The sequence below is a fragment of the Emydura macquarii genome, unplaced genomic scaffold, assembly GCF_026122565.2.
Source record: "Emydura macquarii macquarii isolate MOO-44397 ecotype Brisbane River unplaced genomic scaffold, CSIRO-AGI_Emac_v2 contig_67, whole genome shotgun sequence".
NCBI classification, from domain to species: domain Eukaryota; kingdom Metazoa; phylum Chordata; order Testudines; family Chelidae; genus Emydura; species Emydura macquarii.
In genome coordinates, this window is record NW_027130204.1 from 10,455,214 (window position 1) to 10,482,916 (window position 27,703).

General features: G+C 38.7%; 1 protein-coding gene across 2 annotated transcripts in view; it reads right to left on the bottom strand.

Moving 5' to 3' along the window:
• KCNMA1 (potassium calcium-activated channel subfamily M alpha 1) overlaps nt 1–27,703 on the bottom strand; it is a 708,266-nt gene that overhangs the window by 502,148 nt on the left and 178,415 nt on the right. For both annotated transcript variants that reach the window (XM_067539508.1, XM_067539518.1), the window contains exon 2: nt 17,385–17,549. In XM_067539508.1, coding sequence (XP_067395609.1) covers nt 17,385–17,549 — 165 coding nt within the window. The remainder of the gene's footprint in view (nt 1–17,384; nt 17,550–27,703) is intronic.

The window sequence follows — 27,703 nt, forward strand, 5'->3', positions numbered from 1 at the left end:
ACAGTTTAGGATATGAAGTGAATGAATGTCAGAATGATGTTGCAAGGGGAAGTTTAGGCATGCAGAATGTTGTTATCCAAACTGGAATTTGACCAGGGTACCAAAACTAAAGCCCTTATTTATATAAGCACTCCTTTTTATTCTTTGTATAAATCTGAAAAAAATTCAGAAAATATAAGCATGGGCTAATGATTAAGTCTGAGTGATGGTCTAGTGATCAGAGCATATGATTGGTAGTCAGTGATCTAGGTTTTGTTTCTGGCTCAGCCACAGACTTGCTGGTGACCTTCAGAATACCATTTAGCTCTTGTGTGCATTGAGAATATCATTCAACTCCTGTGTGCTTTAGTTTCCTCATCCCTAAATTACAAATAGTTTCATACCTCAGAAAGGTGTTGTGAAGTTTAATTTATCAACATCTGCATAATGCTTTGAGATCCTTGGAGGGAAGAAGCTATAAAAAGGCAAATTACTTACTAATATTCTTAATTGTTATTAATTATTATTATTATTACTACTATTAGAGCCGAATGAAATTTTTTGTCTGAAACTTTTTTTGGCCAAAAATGCAGATTTGGCAACACTGACATTTCACAAAATCTCATTGGTTTCACAGAACAATTTGTGTTAAAAAAAAAAAAAATCCTCGAGTGTCAAAATAGGTTTGCAAAAAAAATTTTTTTTCAATTTCAACTAACTTTTCATTTTGAAATGCCCTTCAATTTTATTTTAAAACATAAAAAAATGCTCTAAATCAAAACAAAACATTTTGTTTTGGGCTGAATTAAATGTTTGGTTTGACCTGAAATGAAATTCCTTTGGAATTTTTGATTCAACAACAACATATAAAAGTGTTTGTTTTCAAATTGATGTGAAACAATTTTCTTTCCAGAACTGCCAGTGAACTGAAAAAAATCAATTACTCAAACAGCTCTAATTATTACCCTTGTAAATGTCAGAGGAATTCTAATGGCCCCAGATGGTTCAGATCAGTTACATGTCTGATCCAAAAATAGCATCCAATCTGGGACAATGGTTTAGTATCCACTCAGAGGGAAGAGTGCATTTTCCCATAAGCAACACAGCAATAAAACTCATGGTGGATTCTTAGCATTTACTCTGGAAGATACCCACCCAAGCACTGCACAGTCCCAACCTGCTTTAGCTTCTGAGAACCTCAAGATCAGAGCTCAAAGTGGTTTGGGTTTCAGGCATTGTGAGACACTGTCCATGTATGTTTTGGTAGGACAGCTTCTAAAACATCTGCTACTTCACCCTGAAGCTGAAGCATATAATTTGTGGGCACTTTTGCCAAAAGTCCAACACATCTTCTTATTTAAAAAACAAACAAACAAAACAACTTCTTAATTCTACCTGCTTAGTCCCCTGAAGCAGTAATCGGTTTATTTTGTCGATTCAGCTCTGTTAGCCCCCAGTGCCTTTGCGCCACAGTGTCATGGATTCAAGTCCAACACCAGGACTTGGTTCCATAATTAATGATGGTACTGCACAGTAGAACTAGAGGGAAGCTTCAGGACTGGAAACGTTTAAGTTAATTGAAATGAGAAGTTAATTTGTGGTTCTTCTGCCTGTCTAAAAGGAAGTTAAAGATTCCATTGACCTTTTCTTAAAGAGCTAAGAAAAACCTTGGTGGCATGATGAAAACCTAGACAGTAAAACAGATTCTGTCATCCAAGGATGAGAGTGTAACACTGCTGAGAAACTAATGGCAAATTTATATTTGTGGGATACCTTGAGTATAAAAGGCTTTAAATCAAAACAAATGTAATTCTGTTCTATAGTCATATAAAATCAATACCTTTTGTTTCAAACCAAGGCCTTATTTTCATATATTTAAGGGCTTTTTTTTCAAAATCAAATTTAAATTGAATTTTTTAGACACATGAAAGTGAGGTATTGACAGCTCTGGCTTAAATCAGGCTTAGCTGAGGAAGGTGATTTGTAAGCCTCTACTTCACAATTCACTTCAAGTTTGTCCTGGAATCCCCTTTTCCTCAAAACTGGAATGAACAGTCTGGTGTTCTGTAGGTGGATTAAGTTAAAAAAAAAAAAATCATTAATAAACCCATTTCTCTGACAAAGTCAGGCTGTTTGTTTTTTGCTTTTATTGTTTGTCGTCAGTATTTTAAAGCCTAGGATATCACTTTCTTCTTGATGTACATTATACAAATCTTAGAAAGTGCTTATGACACTTAGGATAAATTCAAGTTATTGGGCCAAATTCAAAGGTGATCTTACATCAGTCAAAAGGAAATTAAGTCGGCTTTTGTTATAACTTCTTCTGTATCACTCTCTCCCCAACATGTATGTTACTACACTTTAAACTGCCTATAGACGTACATAGGATGAACCCTTGCATGCACTGGAATCTGATGTTAGCTATGGAATCTGGATGTGTTTACTTGCCAAAGAGAAATACATAGTTTCTCAGCTTTATGTGCGTGCATAACCTCCATTAATGTCAATGGGAGTTATGTACACCTGCCGAGAAGAAAATAGATAAAGACAGAGAGATGGAGTCTAACCTATACAGTTAGATTTTCTAATAGGTATGACTTTTTCCCTAAAAGTCACGGTACTGTGCTTTATATTATATTATATTGTGCTTTATATTTATAGTAATCATTTTAAAAGTCATGTTTTGTTGTTTATTTTATTGAAACACATAGGAGCGTTTTCAGCTTGTGCAGAAATAATTACCAAAGAAGAATATGTATAAAAAATTCAGCTCTCTTCCAGATCACAAGAGCACGCAACACTCTTGAAAATGTCTTAAAGCATTTGATTAATGTTCACAAAATTATTTTTCATATAAACGGGCTTTTTATGTTATTTAAAAATCACTAAAACTATATCCAACCCATGGCAAAGTGATTATGATTCAACATCTTCTGCAAACTACTGCTGGAATAATTATATTACTGTGAGCTCATTTCAAAAGATCCTTAAACTAAGACAGAATTTATTTATTTTTGACCCACAGCACTTTATCTGTCCAGCCCAGCCAACTACATTACATATTTGGATTTTTTCTAAATACGCTTTCTAGAATGTGCAGAGTGACAGCATGAGGCTGGTTGTGAGAATCTTCACCTGACTGCTACACGTTGAACAGTGTAAATATTTACTGTAACTGATACAATTGTGAAGTAGACACATTTTCAGTGAAACCCTATTGCACCAACATTCTGTAGCAGATCCCCAGCCATGATGGCTCTGCACTGCGTCACTCCAATGAGGCCCAGCAGGCTTAAAGCATGCTGACCTGGCCAACTGAAAATTCCCTTTGTGTAAGGGAACTCCCCTCTGCTGTGCCATCCATCCAATGGTCAGTCTCAAAGTTCTGGCTCTCTACTGTTGTATGAGGAATTTGTTTATGAAGTACCCTGTTATTCAGTATATATATTTGGGTTTGGCACATGAAAAGTACATTGAATGCACAGAGCTGATGTTCCATCCAGTAAGTTCGGTATTGGTCTATTTCTTTAACAGGAGTTAGGTTATGTGGGAAGCCCCAATCTATTTCCTAAACTCCATAAATTCTTAAAATACACAAGAGGCAAAGCATTTTGCAGATTACGTAAAACTCAGCAGAAATCCAAAAGGTCTAGACAATAGGCAACAGTTACCATCTTGGCTAAGAAGACATCAACAGCTGAGCAGTGGACCTCAACAGCTAAAAGCATGAGTCTCTACAAATTGAGTTAACTCCTCCCCCAGATTCTCTAGCGGAGAGAGCTATGACAGATTCATATCCTTTGTGGATTGGGCCCAGATGAATAATGCACGCTCACTAGTGGGTTACAAATGCATAGGGGAAAAACTGTAATCATTTCAGAACTAGTTGATTCAAGATTCTGACAGGCTGCCTGTGCTGGGAGAGTTCCCTATAGGGAGCAAAAGAGGAGGGCCAAAATTTATGAGAGATTGGCCACTGATTTTGAGTGCCATATTTGCAACACCTTTTCAATGTCCATCTTTTGGGTTCTCATGAGGTTGCTTTGGTCCTGAAAATTCTCCTACTATCCTGCATGTCCACCTTGCAGGAAAATAGACAACCTTGACAAAAAGAGGACAAAAAATGACATAAGTTCCAACCCTAGAAGTCTACCTAGAAAACTGAAAAGGAGTTGTAGGGCCCCACCCTGCTTTTATTCAAGACAATGACCAAAATCCAATTGACCTCAATGGGAATAGGAAATTGTCCCACATAATTTCTCTGTTGCTGTATTTTACTATAGCTGCTGCATAACTGTTCCTTATTCTGGGCTTTTCTATTAACTTCTTATCATGAGCTTAAAAATTCAGCAGCAAAGCAGCAAGAAACTCAAAATAAGAAGTCAAAACAATCTGAAGAAACCAAAAATACTGATTATATACAGCCACGATAAAATGTTTGCAGGAAAATCCACTATAATAATACACAATATTTTTAATACCTCACTGATTTTTTTTAACGTTGCCTTTTTTTTTTTTTTTTTTTTTTTTTTTTTGGCCAAACTCTCCACGAGTTCTCACAGCACTCTGCTTACTGAGAAAGATAAAAAACAAATTTTGCATGATATTGCTTCATCTACACTCATTTCCCTCCAGGGTGCTTTTACTTAGTATTATTTTTAATAAATCTCCTTCTTATAGTATGTTGACAGATAAATGCAGCATATTATCTTAGGAAGATGAACAGACTTACACTGAAGGCAGCTTGCTCGCTCCAGCAAGAGTAGTGTAAATTCAGCTACAGTCCAGTACAGCATGTATATAATCTATTAGTGGATTTTAGAAGGACCCCATCCAGTTAGCAGTGTAGTAGCGAATGCCATTTGGAAAATGGCACTCTCAGAAATGTCCTGATAGAACATTTCAAAGCTGTTGACGTTATTGTTTTATTTTTGTTTTGTTCTCACAGAAATGTGAATAAATGACTCAGGTTGTAGAGCTTTTCACACATAACAGTGGCACGACACAGAGAAATATAGCTATGTTTTAATACAACTGTATAAAGAAATGCATAATACCACACCAATAGGTTGCTTTGCGGGGACTGAAACTTTCATACACTGGTATGCAAGTTTAATATCAAAGACAGCACTGAACACATACGTATGGTTACAGAACCTTCCGTGACAGGAATTAATGGTTTTTAACCATTATGAAAGCTAAGTTTTCTATTGCAGGGAGAGGGGAGTCAGACAAATCTTCACCACACTAAAGAAAATGAACTAACCCTAAGCACTCTGAGTTCATATGGAGTCCAGTGAGAGTTGAGATGCTCCATACCTTGCAAGATCAGCTCATTAGCAGAGGTAATGACTTCTTGCTGTTTGCCTCTGAGTGATTTGCACTTTTCTACAGTACCTCCCATCTTGCATTTTCACAGAGAGAGGAAGCATGAGAGAAATCTGAGATGCCTGGGGATTCTCTGTTCAACAGTGATGCAGTTAAGTATCTATTAGTTTCTTTTTCATTATCTGTTTGAATATCAACACCGTTGAAAACAATAGTTAAGATTCTAAGAGTGGGGCATATAACAGAACGTGTGCACACATGCATTCACAGATTGATTTATCTATAACTACAAATGTGGGACCAAATTTAGCCCTACTATAGGGGCAGGCAACACCAATCAGAACAATACATTTACTCAATGGCTCTGGAAAAGACAATCAGAGTAAAACCACAGGGTTCTGCAGAGAAAACAGAAATAGTTCTTATGCTTGTTGCCCAAATACAAGAGAGGGCAGAGGACTATTTAAAATAAATAATCAAAACTATGACTAACAAACATAATCAGGCTCAAGACAGTAGATAAACAACCATTTAGATGCAGCCTTTAAGTATTTCACCAAAGAATGAATTGTAGCTTTTGCATTTTGAAATGCCACTGTAAGACAGTGTACTTACTACCTGCAATGTCTCCCTGCGTCAGAGTGTGATTTGCAAGGGGCCCTTCTCTCATTGCCTCCTGCAGGCCATCTGCCTCCTACTAGTTCTCCCTTGGATCAGCCCTCTGGCCAAGTCACATGAAGTTCAGTCCCCTTTCTGGTGGAACATAAAGGTCCAACTTGAAAATTCACAAAATATCCCAACACGAAAGAGCCTTTGGCCCCCACTCTTGGGCTATTCTCAGCCCGTCCTTTGGGATCAGTCTTCAGCCCCACCCTGGGCTCAATATTCTTTCCATTGGGTGTGTAAGCCACTTCCTCACAGGCGGGTAGGGGAATGCAGACCCACTCTTAACTCTGGGTTTTGGCCCAGGAACCCTGTATTAAGCAACTAGCTCTGCTTCTTCCGATATCCTGCTGGTTCCCTGGGCCACTTCCTACCTCCAAGCCCCCTTGTGTTGCTTCCCTACAGCCTATGCTTAGCATGGCCTCCCTTTGGTTCTCAGGTCTCTGGTTTCTACCTTCTCTGCTGAACTAACCATACTTCACCCTCTGGGGCTAATCTGCTCTCTTTGGGCTTCCCTCCACAGGAAAGTCCTGTCTTCTTTATGGTCTCTCTGTTACTGAGTTGTCTCAACTTCCTTATAAGGCCCAGGTGCCTAGTTCCACCTCCCCTCTCCCCCAGGCCAAAAGAGTATTGTCATGAAATGATGCACAGATGATGAGGAGGAGAGCAGCAGATTTCTCTATCCATCTCTAAGAGCAGCTCTTTTGGTGCCTTTTCTTCAAAAAATCATTTAAAAAGACAAACTCTAACCTACTTTCTTCATAGATTTGATCTTCCAACTCCTGAGAGATTAAATAGGGCAAGTAAAAAGGGGGAGGTGCAGATGAAATTAAATTGCATTGGCATGCAATGATATTGAGTTTATTCCGGAACAAACGGAGCCAGCTGTGTGAAATCTAGATGCCCGATAGCACTCATTCTGAAAAAATCCTCATTACAAGTTTTCAAAGAAAAGTTAGCAGAGTCTATGCAAAGATAGCTAATGGAAAGGTAGCCCCGTTGGTATTAAATAGACATGTGGTATTAAAACGAAGAAAAGCTGTTATTATGCATAACTAAAATTTGAAACAAATTGCTAACCACATCACTGATGCAGTGCTTCATATTTTCAAAGTATCATAAAAACATTAAGCAATCACCACCACATGTGATTATTATTATTAGAGCTGGCAGGAAAATGCCACACAACTAGTGGCTGCCTCGTTCATAGCTGAGGACAATAAGATAAAAAGATCATTACACAATCCTACCAAACCATTGACAGATAATAGCTTCCTATCAGTTAAAATGCATGTTGAGAGACATAGAACTTTTAACGGGACAGGAAGCCATTATATTCTACTTCCTGTTCTTAAGGATTTAAATCAAGCTGGCAATTAGCAGTCATATGTAGGAAAGCAACCTTAATAGTTTAATTAATTTATCAAGGCACTGATCATCACCATCAGGCCAGATTTCTTCCAAGACTTGTTTTTCCCCAGTGTTCCTTTACCTTCTTTTAACATAGTACATTTAAAAGGCTTCATTTTACTCTTCTGTGAACCTTCCTGGCCCAAATCCTCAATGACCACACGGTTCACCTTTATGTATACTTCCCATAGAGATTATTTCCTTAAAGTGCCGTGCGCCGAGGCAGTGTATAAAATCCCAATGTGACACTGCACCAGAAAGGAAAATGAAGCACGTGTCATGGCTATACATGTACAGGATGTTTGTTAAAACAGAAGAAAACAAGTGAAAGATGTGCTCTGCCATTGTTTCCCTTGGGTGAGCAATCACCACTGTCGTGGAGCTAGGAAGTCATGTATCAGCTGACACTGATAAAGCTGTTCAGCAGAGTGGGTGCACTTTCTTAAATACACTGTTCTGGAAGAACTACAGAGGCTTTTCTCTGTTTCCATAACAACTGTGGATATCCCAGCTAGTGTGGGGTGGGGGGGAAGAACAGTTGTTTCCTACTATATGTACAGGTGGGGGTTAGGAGAGTGAATAGACAGATCTGGGTTATTTCTAACCCTTCAAGCTGCGAACAATGAATATCTAGCTTCCATTTCCAAAACTGTCATTTCCAGGCAAATGAAAATTAGTGCAGATAAGAGCTGTAACGTGGTACCTGTAAGGGTTTCTTTGAAAACTGAAGGACAATTAAGAGAGAAGAAAAGAATGCTCAGCTATTAATGCTGTAAGCTTGAGGTGTGATACAGATGGATTGGTGAATTCCTAGAGCTTTATGGGAGTCTTGGGAGGAGTTCAGAAACATAGTGCTGCATGATAACATATAAATAGATGACAGAAAAAGGCACACCCATTGGTGATGTCTATATGAACAAATCTGGTTTCACATCGTCATAGAATTACACAAAAAGTGGCAGAGAAAAACAACATAGAAAATATTAGAGCTGGACAGAAGGTTCAAGCAGAATCCTAAATTATTCCTTCTTGGTTGTGTCCTCTGAAAAAATTGTGGCTGGGTTTGCAGATTCATACCCAAAACACTGAATTTATAAACTTAAGGGCCAGCAGGAACTACCATGATCATCTAGTCTGACCTCCTGCAAAGAACCTCACCCACTCACTCTTGCAATAGGTTCATAACTTCTGGCTGAGCTACTAAAGTCTTCAAAACTTGATTTAAAGACTTCAAGTTACAGAGAATCCTCCATTTACTCTAGTTCAAACCAGCAAGTTATCCATGCCCATGCTGCAGAGGAAGGTGAAAACCCCCAGGGTCTCTGCCAATCTGATGTGGGGGAAAATTCCTTCCAGACCCCAAATATGGCAATCAGTTAGACCCTGATGTGGGTGAGACCCACCAGCCAGAAACCTGAAAAAAAATCTCTGTAGTAAATAAGAGTCCTCCCCCTCTAGTGTCCCATCCCCAGCTCTTTGAGAAGTCTGCAAGTAGCAGTCACTGATGGGACATATGGCATTGTAGGCAATCTCATCAGACCACTCAGTCCTAAAACAAGTTAGGTTTTTTGCTCCACTACTCCCTTTGGAAGGCTGTTCTAGAACTTCACTCAGAACTTCAATTCAGTTCAACAGATGTAGGTTTGGGCCAACTTTTAGATGTTTCTCTGCTAAAAGCACTCTTGGAAGCTATGAGCTTTGCACCATTACTACTGCATATCAGTATGGTGTAGTAACACTCTGCTGTTGTGGCTTCCTGCATTATTTTAACATTCTATTTTTTTTTTAAATATGAAGCTTGTCCCATAGCAGAACTCTGTTTTAGACTGAGCTGCAATAACAGCAATGACACATTTTGTAGCTTTACCTTTTACATCATTTCCTTTTATTACATTTTTAGGGTGTCTTTTTCCTTTCACTGAAATGATAAAAAGGAAAAGGGATGCTTACATTTTGGGAACCAACACTAGCATCTGCTTAAGTTCTCCTTCATTCAGATTAATTATGAATGTGCTTGAATCTCTTTGGAATAACTCACCTAGGAATTTCCATTTAATATTTTCTGTGGAACAGTCTCCTAAATAGCACTTCAAAATAAAGGGCTTTGTTATTCAACAGACTTTTTTAAGCTAATGTTTGGCTTACTGAAATGTAATAGTTATGTTATTCAACACTAAATCCAAACTGCCCCCCCCACAAAATTAAACAACAATTTAGGTTCAATTAGTTTAATCTTAACCCCAGTGTGGATTACTGGATTAAATATGACCAGCCTTTTAAGGTGTGGGTAAAAGTGACTTAAGAAGTGACTTGCCCTATTCCGCCAGCACAAGCTCCTGCACCAGCCAGACCGTCAAGGGCAAGGCTTTTATCAATGGCTGAGTGGCTGGCTAACATGAGGGGAAGGAAATGAAAATCTTGAGATGAAATGTCCGTGGACCTCAGTGCAGACTCCCCTCAAATAAAGGAAAACAATGGAGCGATGGAGGCTGTATTTGAGGTCTGAGGGAAAAAGACAAGGAGCTATGAAAGAGAGCATTGAAGTGCCCAGGGACAGTGTTAGACACTAAGGAGAAAGATAGGGGATGAAGAGGCAACTCCTGAAGGCAACACAGGTGAATGCTCTGCTGCAGTGCATGCTCCTAGCAGGCAAAGAGACAATGCAGTGCCCTCAACCAGGATCTAACCATGTTCTGCAGCTCCTGAACCATACAGGGCACTGGGAACACCATCATATGTTCCCTGCTGTACCCCTAGAGCTGTGATCCCAGAGGCCATTCCCCTCCCTGGCAGAAACTCAAGGTGTGAGAACAATTGCATATGGGCGTACAGCTCTCTCAGATCATCTAATGCCCCGATAAAAGCCCTGCCGCTCAAAACTGAAAAGCAGAAAAATAAGAGGTATAGACAAGGTGTGTATTCTTTAGTGAATTGGAAACACCCTCCTCCATATATGTGTTCTGACCCCCACTGCACTATGACAGTTTAAAGCTTTGAGCTCATTACTGTTTGAATTAAAGGTTTATTTCTGATTGTTATATAATGAATAATAATTAAAAATCCATTCATGAAGAATTGGCAATGCATTTAAGAACCTATTTTTATACAAAAAAATCCTTACGTTTTCCGTAACTCAGATTTTTATAGAAGTATAAAGGCACAGACACAAAGTAAAATACCTCACGGTATGCTACAATGTGCTACTTCTACTATCCACCAATGAGATTGCTCTGCTCACAATCTATCCATTCCTCCTATCCCCAATAACAGCTCCATGTACAGCTGCACATTTTTAGGCCTCAGACTAAACATCCCTGACAATATTGCTGTGTCTGTTTCTATTTTTTGCAGGACACCTTGCTTGCTGCTCAAACTGCCGAGCAAGTCTCTGCACCTCAGTCTTCCACCCATTGTTACAGCTTTCCCCCTTACCATCACAAACATTGTGTAAAATACAACATGCAGCCATTATCTTGGGCATTTTTTCTGTGACCTCCAACCTATTCCACAAACAGCGCTACCTTCCTTTCAGATGGCCAAATGACTCTATAGTCATTCTGTAACTACAGAGGCAATAGATAAACAGCTCCCTTTTTCTGTCCAAAGTGGCCTGTGAATAGCTTCATTAACCAGGGCAGCAGAGGATAAGCTGAGTCTGCCAGGGTAACTGGAACAATGTCTGCACCATTGGTGTCCATAGTGATTCTGAGGGGAAATGATCCTTTATTAATTAAGGTAAATAGAGCTGAGTTTCGAAAGATCCTAGCATCATGGACTTTTCCAAACCATTCTACGTTTATGTTTATGAACCTAGCACAGTGTTCAACCAGTCCTTGGAGCACCATGGAGAAATATCTGTTTATAAACTCTGAGCCCTGGCACGGAGGGCAAATGAAAGACACATGGGTCCAATCAATTGCCTCAGTACAGTTTGGGAACCCCATGTGTGCAAAGCCATAAATAATTTTCTGAGCATTACCATGGCAGTATACACCTAGATGACAATGGCCCCAACGTTGACCTCCCTACACTGCATTGGTTGGCTATGGACAGTCAGGTCTGGCCAGCTTCCAGATGTCAATAGTGACCTGCTTCTCAATGGATATGTGACCCCACATGCTGGTGTGCTGCCACTGCAGCTGTGGGGCTAGTTCAGCACAGATCTAAAAATAAGTCACTTTTGCCATCCCAAAATTCTCTCGCCATTGCTGGTCATCCCAGGTCTGCAGAATGGTCCTTTCTTGCCAACTGATGCTGCTTTCCTGAGCCAAGAAACAGTGCTGCATTATAGGAAGCTGCTCTAGGAACTGATCCTGTAATAGCAGTTGCTCAGTGTTGTCCTTGCCTTTGAAGATGCTGCTGCTGCTGCCACCACATCATTTGCTCAGTGGTGCAATGGACAAAGCCCAAATTTCAAGCCACCCAGTTGCCAGCACAGAGGCACGGAACATTGTTGGGTCCATGCTAACCAACAACAACAATTCAGAAATGCTGCTAGCCTGGCCAGGAAGACAGGAAGCATGGGATGGAGAGGCCAGAATCATGTGATTTTTTTTTAATTTGATCCCAAATCCCAGAATTCCCCTGGCTTCCACTACGCATCCGATAGTGTGCAGCAACAGAAATCCCAAAATGCTCAGCAGCAAAGCAAAGGGCCTGGGATACCCTCCAAGAATTTACCATATGTACCCAATGGTGTGAATTAAAAGAGGGCACAGCTGTCCCGCAGCATGCTATTAGTGTGGTTTGTGTACTGTTTGTTAACAAACGTGTCACTTCACTGCAGATTAAACCCCCATGAAGAAAAGCCTTTAGATTCTCAAGAGCCTAAGTCACTTTTGAAAATGGGATTTAGGTGCTTTTCAACATTTTACCCACAACCTAAAAGACTGGCCATATTGAATCCAGTCCTGCACATTTACCTGTACTGGTTTATTTTCCCCTAAAATGTCCCACTATGATGTTGGCTCAGCTGCAATGGTGGGAGGGCTAATATAAGCAAGGATCACATGGCCACTGGACAGTGGTAAAAATAACGGTGGACAAATTATTTTAATAATTTGATGACTACATGCCTCATTCTTGCTTCTCACCTTGCAAAATGGGAATTTCTTTTTCTAACGATCAAATCAAAATGAGGATCCCATGGGGGAACAGCAGGTTTGTGTAAGTCCCAGTTAATTCTATTTTTAAGATGAAACACAACTGAAAGGTACTACATGCAGGGAAATGACACTTACAGAAAAGCTCTATCAAATTTAATGGTGATGGATATCTTTTGTATATAATTTTTAAACTACCCAAGAGAATTCTACAATGGGGACAATTTTCTTGGGTAGTTTAAAATTTCTGTACAATGGATATCGAGGATGTCATTCTCATTTATGTAGATTTTAGCACCATTAATTTTATATGTCTGTTTCATTTCTATAAACCTCTTGGTTTTATCCTTGTTACATTCTGTGGGACAAGTACTCCATCTAGTATTCCAGCTAGTCAGGGTGTGTTTCTTTGAGTCCATCTCTAAGTCTTACATCATCCTTACATGCTTAATGTATTTATTTTTCAAAACCACATCAATTCACTTTTGACTAAAATCATATGCCTGTAGGGCGTTTCATCCAATGAACAGTCAAGATTTTTCACAACATATTTTGGTACATTTCAAAACCTAAGTGTATTTCCTCTTTAAGGAAAACACCAAAATAAATAATACAAACAGGAGTGGCTAGGTGACAGCCTGACCAAGATGAACTTCTGAGGTAATCAAATGATTCACATTTCCATTTTTGTTGATCATGGCAGGTTTCATATAGCAGTGTCTTAGTGTATGCTCTTGAACGAAAGTGACATATTATTCCATTTTATGTAGTGCTGAGCATTTGCATCTGCTCATTTTGGGCCTCAAGAAAATATGGAAAGATGTGCAGAAGATAAAGCAGATGGAAAAGACAGCAAACCAGGCAGCTGGCAGAAGAGACTATATTACTTTCTTCCAGGGAAGCTAGACGGAGCTAAGTGGGAAATGGGTTTCCCATCTTGAGAACATTTTCAAGATTTCAAAATATTTTCCTATTGTGAATCAGGACAAAAAGTCAAAATCCTGAAAATTTTCACAAACCAACAATCCAGAAAAAAAATCAGTTTGGGTGAACTGAAACTTTTCATTTTGACATTATCAAAATGTTTCATTTCATTTTGACCCCATTTTTTTTATTTTACTATTATTAGCTTAACATTTTAAACAAAATATTGTTTTAAATTGAAAAACAGAATTTTTAATTTTCAAACGCTCAAAACAGGATATTTCAACAATTTCAAAACTTTTTTCTTTCTTATTTTTTAAATAAGAAATTTGTGGAAATCAACTCTTTCCCATGAACATCTTACATTTAGAGGAATCATCTTACAGTTAGAGGAATCTGATGAAAAAATTCATCAACAAATTCCTGAGCTCTAGCACTGTTAGACTAAGGAAGGCCCTCTGCCCTGTATTTTTAGAGAACCTTATTTTCTGCCTATTGACCATGACCAATGTTCCATACGAAGAATCTAAGAATTACTTGATCAGGTAAAATGTTTGGTTTAAAGCAATAATTCTGTAAATAATTCTGCAAAGGATCATACACTGTTACAAAAATGTGTGATCTTGTATTGTCCCTTAAAATAAACTTTGCCCTGAACTTGTCATACCTTTCCCTTTATTTCCTTGAAATTTATAGATAGTCACCCTAGTAGACCCCCTGCATATTCTAACAGCATAGTGTTGTATAGTTCAACAGCAGCAGCCAGTGTAAATGTATGTTATCACACTCTCCCACTCTAAGCACTTGTGCCATATGATTAATTAAATTAGGAAATCACTTCATGAGATTTCCAAGGAAGAGCTGAAGTCTAGACTACACCTGACACAAAGCTTCAGTAGAAATAGGTCCTGAAAACATCCACAGACAGAATTTGTCACTCTGCTGCAAGTGACTTCCAAGGAATTGACTGCCCAGGTAAGAATGATTAAGCAAGATTTTTTGATGAGAAGAAAACGTTAATGAGGTTACACTTTACACTGATGTTTACATCTCACTTTGTTAATTTGTCCCCTTCACTTGGCAAATAAATCCAAACAGCAGTTACACAACAGCTTTCAGTGATCATGCCGCACCAAAAATCAATTACAACATTTCTCCCACATCAGTGTTCAGTAGACCAGTTCCTAAAGGTTGTTTAACACTGAATGTGGAAGATTGATTTTGATTTAAACTCTGGACGATGGTATTAAAAGGTACTGTGATTTCTTCAGCTACAGCTCTATCTGGTCTAATTTCGATCCTCAGTAACACTGTAAAGCCATTACCTTTTTTCTCAGTAAAACAGAAATTTCAGCAATGTACTAGGACAAAGCTTTCAGGAGAGGGCTGTATTAATTCACTAGGAATTCATGGGTGAATCTCTCAAATTATTTTCCAAATTCTAAATTCAGCTGTGTTCGATTCTAGCAAACAGGCTGCCTAGTTGAAATGCTCAAGGAAACAGTGAATTTTAAACAAATAATACCAGAAGGGTATTCAATATAGAGGGAATTCATAACTTCACATATAACATTCACACATGCATGTTATTATGATATTAATAACCAGTGTGTAATTAGTATGATACTTCATATTGCAGTAGTGTGTAGGGTCTGAATACAGGGTTGCCTAAAGTCACAGATCTTACCAAAAGGCACACTATTGGGAATCATGCAATTCAGGGCTTACATGCTTGTACCCAGGGTCAGAAATAGGTCCAATGTCTCTAGATAAAATACTGGGAATAAACTAATTGCTTGCAGGAGACAATGGTGAACTTTAAAGACAAAATTAATGAAATTATCAATTAATATAACTGGAAAAAACAACTTTTTAAAAAGCTCTCTTAATGCCTTGAAGCAACTCTGTTAGGATAAACTGCTCTACTTTTCATGGCTCAAATTTTACCCTCAACTTCTTTGCATTTGTTGTGAAATTCACCCCAGCTCAGAAAACAGGCATAAATTCCCATGATCCACTTAAGGGTTTAAGTGAGGCATAAGTGCTTTTGTAAGACTCCTGCACTGGGATGAATTTCATCCTTGATAAATAAATCAACACATGCAAAAGAATACATCAGCACATGAGAAATCAGCACATTCATAGGAAAAAATCAGAGCTCTTAAGATTTGCCGCTTTTAATGCTGAAGATGTCAAGAAATTATGTGAAAACCGCTCTTCATCAGATGATTCATATGTCAAGCTCACACAGAAGTGGCCAGAACCAAGGCTTAGTCTACACTAGAAAATTAGGTCGGTTTAACTACATCGGTCAGGGGTGTGAAAAATCCACACACCTGAGCAGCATTGTTAAGTCGACCTAAGTCCCTGTGTGGACAGCGCTATGTTGATGTAAGAACTTTTCTGTCAGCCAAGCTACAGTCTCTTAGGGAGATGGATTACATACGTCAACGGCAGAACCCCTCCTGTAGGAGTAGGCAGTGTCTACACAGAAGCACTAAAGCAGCACAGCTACAGAGGCACAGCTGTGACACTGTAGCATTTTAAATGTAGACAAGCCCTAAATCTAAAAGCAATATAACAAAAAGTAGTCAGGTAAGATGGGCTGCACAGGTTAATAAGCCAGAAGGTGGAATATAACTGATGTTGAGTGGGGAGGAGAGTCCAAATAAAATTTTCTTTTTAGATCTACCTGCAGATCAGATCTCTATGGAATGAGTGCAAAATGTACCACAGAGATCTGAAGTGTGAACAAGAGAGGAGAAATTTGTCAATAGTATAGGGCTACAACTTAAAATAAGTAAAAAGACAGTAGAATGTTATTAAGAAAAACAATCTAAATAAATTATTGTGGAAAGCAATATAGAACAATATAAATAATAGGGTCTGTACCACCTTAACATGGCTTTGTGAGTCAGTCTAAAAGTCTGAAAAGCATCACATTTTTAAGAAAATTCTGATTATTTCACAGAGAAGATGCTTAGACAATAAGGAAAATATCAGCCCAAGAGCAGCAGCATCTTTCCTTCAGCTCCCTACATGCAATAAAATCTCTTTTTTCCTAAAATTAAAGATCAAGGGCAAAAATCTGCTTTCAAATAAATCCATTTAACCCCAGTCAGACCATTTTGTTTCACTGGGGTTGGATCATAGAATTCAACTCACACTCTATGACCTTTCTCTGCATTAAGCACAAAGCAGTTGACATGAGGCCGAATCTGAAGCACACCGAAGACTTCCCCTTGACCTCAGTGAGCTTCAGATTAGGCCAGTAGAAATGCAGTAGTAGTTAATAGTATTGCAAAATTACCTAACTGAACTTAACTGAGTGAAAGCTTTCTGGTTTTCTGGTATACTTTTGACCACATAATTGTGTATTTTCAATTTCTGATGTACAGCTCAATATATTTAACTGGACGCTAGCATGTTGCGTAGCAAGATTTTCTGAGTAGATAAAAAAAGAGATCAATATCATCACAGCTTTGTAGAAACCAAGGTAATTCACATTGCATATCTCATTCAAATCCTATTCTTCAGTTCCTACCAACAGCAAAAAAATCACTCTCATTGAACCTGATTTTCAATCTGACCTCTGCTTTTGAAGTGCAATGTTGTCCCCAGGAGGAAATAAGCTTACAGTTTTGCACTAATAATGAACTGGTAGGAAATTCACCATGAATGCCACACTATGGGTGCCATTTATTGATGGTGAGCCATGCAAAATTATGCCTGGAAAAATATTTGCACAGATTGAAAAATCAGTCCCTATCTACAACAGAAAAGGACTTTCATAACTCGCTGTCTCAGCAATGGGAGCAGGTCTGCCTTTTTCATTTCCAAAGAGAAATTGCAAAGGGAGAGAATTAGTGGTGTGGCATAGTGCTGATTAGCAAAACCCAGCCTCCTGAGACAATAAGCCAAAGAGCTCATTAACAATGACTCTTTTTAAAGAAGATTTTAGCAAACTGTAAAACTCACAAGGACTCTGCCGGTTAGAGTCTGGGCAGATATCATCACTCCTGCCCAGTCTTTCACAGAGGTCATCCAGCCCACTTCTTCTGCGACAGTCTCCTCTTTCTCATCTGTAGGTTTACAGGTCCCATCCGCCTGGGTTTCCCCACCATCATTAATCTTCTTGGCTTCCTGTAAAATGAAGAGAAGATTTAGAATGTTTAGCAGGGCAACAGTAACATTTCAACAGCCAGTGCCTAGAAGAGAACTAGGACAGAGTTGTGATTATAATGTAGGGACTGCCCATTCAGAGGCAGATTAGAGCTGAGATGGCATTAAGCATGCTCTCCATTGTCTACCTTGTTAGGTGATCATAATTCTGTCCTTCCCTAGTGGCTGCCCTACAAACAGTCTACCTAATGGAGCTTCTCCTTTACTTCAAATTTTAAAGGCATTTTTGGCACCAAAAATCCAGTTCCATCCCCTGAACTCTGTGCAGAGCAACTGGTAACTGACTTTTGTAAACATGCAGCCACTTATCCATATAGATATTTATTATAAACATATATGCATGCAGAGTTTACACTCAGGTTTTTAATTCATATAGATATATAATAAACATGAGCATAATGTATGTAAAATTTTCATTTAATTCTCTTGAATTAGTCTTTTGAGTAAGTCTACAATGGGGAATCCAGCGTAGCATCATTATCACAAGTGAAGGAAACAAAATACACAGCTGAGAATCTTCAGTGAACTGCTGTGCCATCAGTGAGCCATTGTTTCAATGGAGGTGATTGATACATCAGAGGAACTTCTCTATCTGGAAGTGTTGGGCATTATGGCGCCAAGAGATAGAAATTAAAAAGGTGTCTCAGCAGCACTAAGCTGACTGATGAGTCACATTCATTGGAATTCATATCCATCATTGGCAAATGCTGCAGCAAGGATGCTGTATTCATACAACTGGCTTCTATGTGCTAGTCATGGATTCCACAGAGAAATCAATGAAGACAAACCCAGCCTGGATTGCACTGTATTATTTAAAAATCATAATCAATGTATCATAATATGTCATGAGCATGCCTTTTGTGACAACAGACCATCATAATACTAATGACTACCTGATAAACTGTGCTGCACAAGCAATTCTTAGAAGAGGCAGCAGAACACAGTACTGCAAGGTGTTAAGCACTCTCAACTCCCACTGACATCAAAGAGGGTTAAAGGCACTCAGCACCTACGAATGGGGCTCAGCACCATGCGAGATCAAGCCTATCGAATACACTAGCCTAGTGAGCAATGTTTGCAATCAACTGCTATCAGTTCCTTTTGGAATATCCCCTAAAAACAGTCAAACATGTGACACTGATGAGGGTATTCTTAGTAAGAAACCACACCTGAATGGATGTACAGTTTTTGTAAGATAACTGTAAGACCGTGAGCATATAGCAAGCTACAAAGCCAAAGGCACTTCCTGGAGACTGAGCATTATTGCACCTATACAACAATTCTGAATTTGTGAAGAAAGAGCATTAGACTATCAATGTAGTGTGGAGCTGATCAGTTTTTCCCTCAGAATCTCACATCTTTGGATCTCAATTAGCCAATGAGATTGCTGCCTTAGTTCTGTCTATGCCCTCAGTAGTTCTATGGGATGTATCTGGTAACTGGACATAGGTGGAAACTAGCTATAGTGTTACTAACCAAATTAATCAATCATGGTTAAAACAGTACTAATTGCTTTCTGTATAAACATCTGTGGAAAGGATAAAAGTCATTTTCCTTCCCATTTGCATACCGGGACCTCATTCACTCATTAATACATATATGATGACTCAGACATTGCAATCAGCAGTGAAAGAAAAAATACTGCATTGCATATGCATAAAACAACACACAGAAATTAGCTCATTGTTTTAAGCAATATTACTACTAAGGCACAAGACATTCCCTGGGGATTGAAGACTGACTAAGTATAAACGAAGACCCAGGTACCACCAAAACATGTCAGTGAGTCCTCAGGAAATACCCTGAGCCCAGGTTAGTATTTCTATTATAAAAAACAAAAAGAAAGAAAAAGTTACGTAGATTTTTTTCTGAATGGATGATGTAGCTTCTGTTGGTACACATAGGGCACTGCTACAGAAATAATATTCTGTGCATTAGCCTACCCAGTTGCTTCTCCTTTTATCTGTAAGAAAGAGAAGCACCCTAGCATAAAGATGGTTAAAACACTATTAACATGTGCGGATCTTTGTGATTCCTCCATACTATTTTCAAATTAAATTAAATATTCCAATTTGGAGGCAGATTAGAGATGAGATGACATTAAGCAAACATAATAAATAATAACAATACTTTGCACTTCTATACTGTTGGGCTTTCCTTGTTTAAAAAAAAAAAAAAGCAAACAAAACTACACCATACAACTGCCTTGTGAATGAGAGAAGTGTTTCTATTCCCATTTTACACCTGGGAAAACTGAGGAATAGCAACATTAAGGCCCAAATTCTCCTAAGTGCCTATTCATTTTAACTTCATACATATCGCACCTGATTTTCAGAGGTAGAAACCACTCAACTCTAGCTGAGTTAATGTAAATAAATTGTGGGGTCCTCAGCAAATCTCAGAATCAGAGCCCAAGGTGTCTCAGGTTGAACACCCAAAAACTGAGGTACTGAGAATTAGTGAATATTTTGGAATATTTTGGGCTTAAGTCACTTGCTCAAAGTCACACAATGAGCCTGTAGCAAAACTGGGAACAAAAATACCCAGATCTCCTGTGCTTTAGCTAGGGAAAAGTTCTTCTTACTTGAGGCTATGGTTTGTTTAAGAACTAAATGTGACATATGAATCCCAAAAGTTAGCTCACAATTTACTGCCTTCCCTTTAAGAGGAGAAAGCTAAGCACATGCAAGATTTTATTGCCAATATGCTGAAACAATAAGCAATCTCACTTCCCCTATTAAGGATAATACAAGTGCAAATATTATGGTTGTGTGCATTTATTTTGTGATGCACTTATATTAAAAGTAGGTGCAGTCCCCTGGCTCCTGGCAAACTGCTAAAATAATCACTCAGTTTTGCAAAGTCTGGACATCCCTCAAGAAAACGTTGTAGACAAAGCTACAGAACAGTTCCATACGGTGATGTCTATGGAAGATTTTTGCTGTGTCACCCTAGTTACACGATTTCCCCCTGTTCACCAGCTCTTTTTAGCGTGCTACAGGTGTGGGTTGAAAGCATAAGGCGAAGCATGAAAATAGGAACATTACAGTCTTGCCAGGTAAGTGAAGCATCTCAAAGGCCAGTTCCCTGGTCTGGTACAATCTAGAATCCAGCCTGGGCAGACACCATAGCCATTACTATTCTGATGGACACTTCATGTCTAAATTCACTCAGTGGCCTATAATTCATCCCACAGATAATTAGAAGAAATAGTTACAGTACTTGCCAAGAAGGTTATAAACCTATTTTTCTCTAAAATAATTAAAATACACACAAAATCACACAGTATGAATATACACATGCAGTTAGGAAAACTGCATACTTTTTAAGGTATTAATCTCATGTAAAACTGTTATGTAGGCAGAGAGAGAAACTATGTAAATTAGAAATAGTATTCCCCACAAATCAAACACTCACTGCATATGCTTCTGTTTAATGGGAAGAATTTACTTTCACCCTTAGAGCATCTTGGAACACCCAGCAGACATCTACAGTGAAGAATGTGAATGACCCTGTTAATGTACACTGTACATCATGAAGTCTGATTGAAAGTAATAACCACCTAGACAAAAAGAGGGCATTGCACAGAAAAATGTAAGAATTTGTTAAAAAGCAAATCCCTGCCTCTAGGTAGAGATGGAAATGTCATTTGCCTTTGCTGCCTTTAAAGAGAAACAATGCTATTTTAAAATTTCTCTTTGTACAATATGCCTGCTTAGAAGGGGAAAATGGGAACAGAAGGCAGGCTTTACCTAGTTTCTATGACGACCTGCAAGTCTGCTTGTTTGCTTTAACTGAACAGTTTATAGGTATGTTGCACTTGTATATGTCTCCTTTCATCTGAGGGACACAGAGCATTTCGCAAACATTCATTAATAGGAACAACCTCTCTGTGAGGTAAAAAAATTACTCCAATACAATCATGCATTTTATTTTACCTACGCAAGTAAGTGCAGTGAGGATGGAATCAAAAAGTCCTGATTCCCAATTCCATTCTATTGCCAGAGCTCATAATTTTCTGATACAGCCAGCTAAAACGTCACAGGTTTTGTCTCAGCCCAAAAGAGAAAAGGAAAGTTTTGTCCAGAAAAATAAATTTGGATTTTTTGAGTACTGAGGGTGAAAAATATCTACATTTTCCCAATTAAAGATCTAACCATGCTATTTTTTGGATCAGGCTGCAGCAATGACGACTAGTATTTGAAAGATAAAATTTGGCATGGACCAGGTGCTTATTAAGGACTAGTTCCTTTGCTTAGACACTAGTTGAAAAAAACCCAGCTTTGATTTAATAAAGTTATCAACATTGTGAAGCTGTATATTGAACCAGCAGTTGATGTATCCATTAACTGTATAGGTGCCAGCCACTGGGAGTTAAGGATAGTAGTGGAAGTACTGGAATACCGGGGCAGGGTGTGAGGAGGGTGGTCAGAAGTATCTGATCCAAGAATAGTAATAGATGAATAGTGATATTTAGTTCTGATATGGCATTTTTCATTGGTAGATCTTAAAAGTTTGATTCCCATTACATTAATTTCTCCTTCTGTAGAGCATACAGTAAACTACAACTCAATCAATGGCTAGGCAGCTAGCAAGTTGTGATCACTACTAATGGTTAAGCACTGCACACAGCCTATTTTATTTATGTTACCCAGTTTCCCTTCTCCCAGCATGCTTCTTGTCTTCTCCACTGTCACAGCTTGTCTTTCAAACTGTAAGCTCTTTAGGGCAGGGATTGTTATTTACTATATGTTTATACAGTACCTAGCACAATGGAGCCCAACCTGGTTCATGCCTGTAGGCGCTACCACTATAGGAGTATTAAATTAATAACAATGATAATATGCTTTACAAAGGAAGGAAAGTATATTTATCTCCACTATCCAGATGAGAAACTGAAACAGAGAGGTGAAAAGGCTAGCCCAACATCATGTGGCAAGTCAGTGTCAGAACCGGAAACGGAACCAAGTTCTGTCCTGACTCCCAGTCTAGCACCTTACCCAAGAATGGCAGGGCAGGATCTGCCAAATTGCTTATAGCAGAAGAAATTAAACACCTGCAAATGCAGAATATATTTTTTTAAAACCACATACTTATTATGGACAATCAAGCAAGAAGAGGTAAAGTAGGTCTGCAAATTTTATTAATTCTTATATCTATTCTTCTCTCCATGTCAAACAAATCAAAGTGCATTTTCAACACTTGATTATTTGTAATCACCTCAAAACACAGCACTCAGCTTTAAACAAACAGTGAACAACTCATTGAAGCAGAAAATCAACTACAGCTAATATTCAGTGGTTCCTAGAGTCCTTGTAATTCCTTCTTCTTGAATTCAGTGAGAGTTTTGGTTTCTCATGGAATACAGGAACAGGAAATTAGAGATTAGTTAGCGGCTGATTTTTTTAAGGTATTATGGTATATGTAGGAAAGGGGGATGATATCAGCTCTTGTTTTATATCTGTATAAATACATAAGCCAGGCTATTTTTGCTTAAAGTTACCTAAAATATTCACGCTCTAGCAAACAGAAGCCCTAGAAAATTTCAGCCTGGAAGATGTAAATTCCAGAAAACCATGAGTGACTAAAATAGAAGTTTAGAATGGCAACTCAAAATTTAACTCCAGCTACCACTACAGCTACAGCTGTATTATACATCCAGATGTGGTCAACATTTGTCTTATGTAATAACGTCACTGACTCAGTCTGTTTTTATTTTCTCTACATTCTCTGTTCTCTTTTAACATATTTAATATGCATTTAAATATTTTAAAAAATTGCAGGGTTCTTTTCTCAAAGTCACTTTTCTGATGAATCTGTGATTGCACAGTGATTCCTGAGTGCTTCAAAGCCAGTTTCACTTACACTGTGTACACACCCAGGCTTTTATCAATAATACAGCTCTGTTATTATTTCTTCACCTCAAAGCATTAACTAAACAGCAACATAGCCAGCAGCGAGCTGGCAGAAATCACCTTAAAAATGTACTGTTTAATTGGTGAATTATTTAGAGGCACAGTAAGATAATACTACCTTTATCCAGTTTGTTTACCTGTTTCAAAAGGTACTCATTTTAATTACTTGATGACAAGAGCATTTTAAAATCGATTAAAGTGAGAGGATGCATATTTTGTTGTAGATACTTCCCCTGCACTTATTTATAAATGGAAACAGGATTAGGTGGATTAGGAGTCAAGACTCTTGGGCTGGACTCCAAGCTCTGCCAATGACTTACTATGTAACTGTGGACAAGAGACTTCAACACTTTGGCCTGCATTTTCAAAAACTCCCAGAGATTTTGGGTGCCTTAGGGCTTGGGTGCCCAATTACAATCACTTTAAAGGGACTTTTCAGTTTGAGGCATCAGTAGTTGCTTTTATAAATGGAATCCTGTGTGCTTAGTTTACCTATCTGTAAATTAGGTACAACACACTGAACTACCTCACAACTGCTCTGTGAGGCTTCAATAATTAAATATGTCAAAGAACTTTCAGATTCCCTGCTATATAGGTGCAAAGTGTTATTAAATGACTGTGAATGTTGTGCCGTTAGCCTTCGTACCTAAACCAGAAAGGATGTACCAATTTAACTATGGTCATCATATATGGACAAAGAAACATACTTAGCAAATTCTGCATGTTCTACTATCTTCACACTGGACTGCTTATCAAATAGATATCAAAGAGCTATTAACATAAACTAAGGCTAGCATGCATCCTTACTATTCCCATGAAGACTGGAAATGTGAGAAGACCAGCCAAGCACCTTTAAAGTTATTGACAGTGAGGAAGATTGCAAGGTCTTTTGTTAAGACTTCATTACGGTAAGACATGGGGAGCTGGAGTATGCCAGGGGAAATGGGAGAGGGCTCAGCAAGGTGGAGGGGAGCACTTCTGATATTCCCATTTAAATATTTGGATTGGAAGAATCTACATTTCATCTGATAGTAACAGCACCCAAGTATGAATATAATCTGGACCAGAACACTAGGGCATTGACCCATCCCAACTACACCAGTACAGAAGTATGGGCAGTAGGACACAGTCTACCTCCATTAAATGTCCACACCAAAGGTCAATGCCTGGAACACAGGCTCTTCAAAGCTGACACTGCAATTTCAAGTCTGTTAGAGAAAAACTCAAATCCTTTTGGCAGGTTGGGGCAGGACTGCTTCGGATTCAAACACAAGTGGTTTGCCCAGTCTCCATTAACAGCCAAGAGAGGACTCTGCGTTCTGCAGGGTTTTTAAATCATGCAGCTGTGTTTCTATTTTATTTTTAAAATCCTTCAGAAGAGCAGCCCCTTCATCTCCTGCATTCTATTAAACTGGGATGATGTATTTACAGTTCTTTTCACCCCCCTTCCTTGCTTACAAGGCAGTGACTTATCTTGAAAACACAATCAGATGCTGTCCCAAAGAGAATGATGAGCCAGCATCTTGCATTTACTATGCAGTCTCTCCTTATAATGGAGCAGAAGTCTAACATATTGGGTTAGATTTTTTGAGCAATTTCTTTCTGAGGTCCAAGATTGACTCCATGACCAGTTTGACAGCTCCAATTAAATATTATTGCTGTGAACGGAGGTCTTAGTTTCAAATAACACAATAGTTTATTTTGTATCAGTATTGTTAATGACTAGTGAATGTAACACGTATGTCAAGACACAAAGCAGCAGCCAAATGTATCGGGAACACCTGCCATACTGCCAAATGTGCCAGGTACGTGCAAGATATTCATCAGCATAACAGATGTTCTCTATCAGATAAATCCAGGTGAAACACCTGCTGTGCTGCTGACTGTGCCAGGTACCAGTACGCCCAGGTTAAAAAACAAACAAACAAGCCACCTGTTCTGCTGCTGAGTTTATCAGGCACATGGATTTAGTTGGAATGTCAATGGCCAAGGTCAGTGCAGAAGACGCAGTGGGGAAAACAACAGTGAAGGTATTTGCAATACACTTTGAAAAAGAGTGTCAGTCTTAGCTTAAAGATAAAAGAAAGCAAAGGCTGAAGTAACTAAACGCCTTCTAAGAAGTACTCTTCCTGTCCTCCAAACTGGGCTATCCACACACTTCTTTGAATTTGTCCTGTCACTATTGGGTTACATTGACGTCAGCTATTATGCTGTACCTACGGTTTGGTTAGTTTAAAAGCATTAATTATAGATACACAGAAAAACATTATTCCTTTCAGTGAAGAAAAAGAAACAGAATGACTCGTGGAAAACATGGCTGATGAGAGCCAAACGTTTTTCTTCTATAAAATATTCACAAGCTACGTAATGTGTTGTTTGTGAATTTGGCAACTTAAGAAAACCTGAGCCCAAAATAGATTTCATTCTTAATATTTCCAGAGCGAGCCAGCTACACAGCTAGGCATTAACTACACTGTTTCCTTCCATATCCAGCCAGAGTTCTGAGGATCCCAATCCACTCTATTCCCTCCTATAACTAGCTCCCTCCCTCAGCTTACACATACTCCCTTACCTTGGCAGATTCTTGATTGTCTAATATATATCCCTAAAATCCCCACCATATTATTATATCTGCCTCCAAACACTCTTTCATGCCATGAGATGTTGACTGAGGCAGAAAGCAGAAGCAGGCAAACAAATTTAAGAGAAAAAGAGGATTCCAATAACCACCCTACGGCAGAATGGATTTCTCAGCATGCATAGCCTCTAGGTAAAGATGATTATGTGACAATATAAGAAGCATAGATCTATAACAGCCAAAGGTCTGAGGAGAACTCAGTGATATTTCCTTCAAAGCCTATCAACACAGCCCCTAAATATTAACAGAGGGGTCACTGGTGAATGTTACAAGACCCTTGTTCCCTCCCACCTTGGTGAAGAAGCAGAGTGTGGACATCACAGAGTACAGCATCTGCATCATGACACAAAGTTCATGGTATTTTAACCAGCACTGCGTGGAACTCTATGCTTTTGGCTCTCAGAATTTCAGGTAAATCTTTACGCAGATGAGGTTATTATTTATATTAAGATAGTGCCTGCAGACCCAGATCAGGGCACGGGGTCCCATTGTGCTAAGTGTTGTACATACATATAATAAACATAGCTTGTGGTCCAAAAAGCTCGCAATATAAATACTTCTGGTTTATTGTTAATTCATGCTCTGAGTTCCTCTTTCAGTTTTTGGTTTTAAAAAAATTCAGAACAAGTTTATTCCATTTCTGGGGTCAGAATTATATATAATATTTGAGTGTGATATATTTTCTAGCATGCACATGGGCCCAGCTCCAGTCTGAAACTATTGTGATGCCCTGAAACAGATGAAACAAGTTTCATTATGAGAGTATGACACAGATTCATTTATGAGGCCCCAAACTTGTGCCTTTTACTTCCTTTTTGAAGGCACGTCAACTTCCAAAGGTAGAAACTGAACTCAGGTTCTAAAAGATCTGCTCTAGGAATTATTTTGGGGGACATTCTATGGCCTACGTTATATGGAGGTAGGGACGGAAGGTGGGGGGGGGGTCAGACTGGGTGATCACAATGGTTACTTCTGGCCTTGGAATCTATCATTCTATGCATATGATCCCACAGAACACAAACCATCAGGGCCAAACCAAACACATACAATTTGTTATGTACTCCTTCAGAGAGCATGGATAATAGAATAATAAATGACTGTGACACAGCTGACAGAAAGTAAAATTAATACCACTGCTATGCTCTACATATTCCTCTGGATAGACAGCTTCAATTTCCTGTGCTGCATACCTGCCAACATTTGAAACCTAATATCAATAAGGATAGCTGAGGAGACAAATGTGTATTCACCTTTAGATGCCGTGAAATATAAAGGAATGGGGAAACTTTTTGGTGGGATGGTGTGGGAAAATGGCAAATATCTCACTAAAAAGGTAGGGATTCCCTCCCTTCAAGTAGGCATGGTTTCCATGGATAGATGCTGACAATCCAACCACTTTAAAAATACACTACAAATACTTATTTTTTTTAAAAGCATTACATGAAACCAAATGAAGAAAAAGTGTTTTCTCCTCCATCACCTCACCTTCAAGTGGATTTTATGCTGGTGAAATGGGTTGTATTGACAGCTCTGGAAACTGAAGTATTATAGAGCCACAAAAC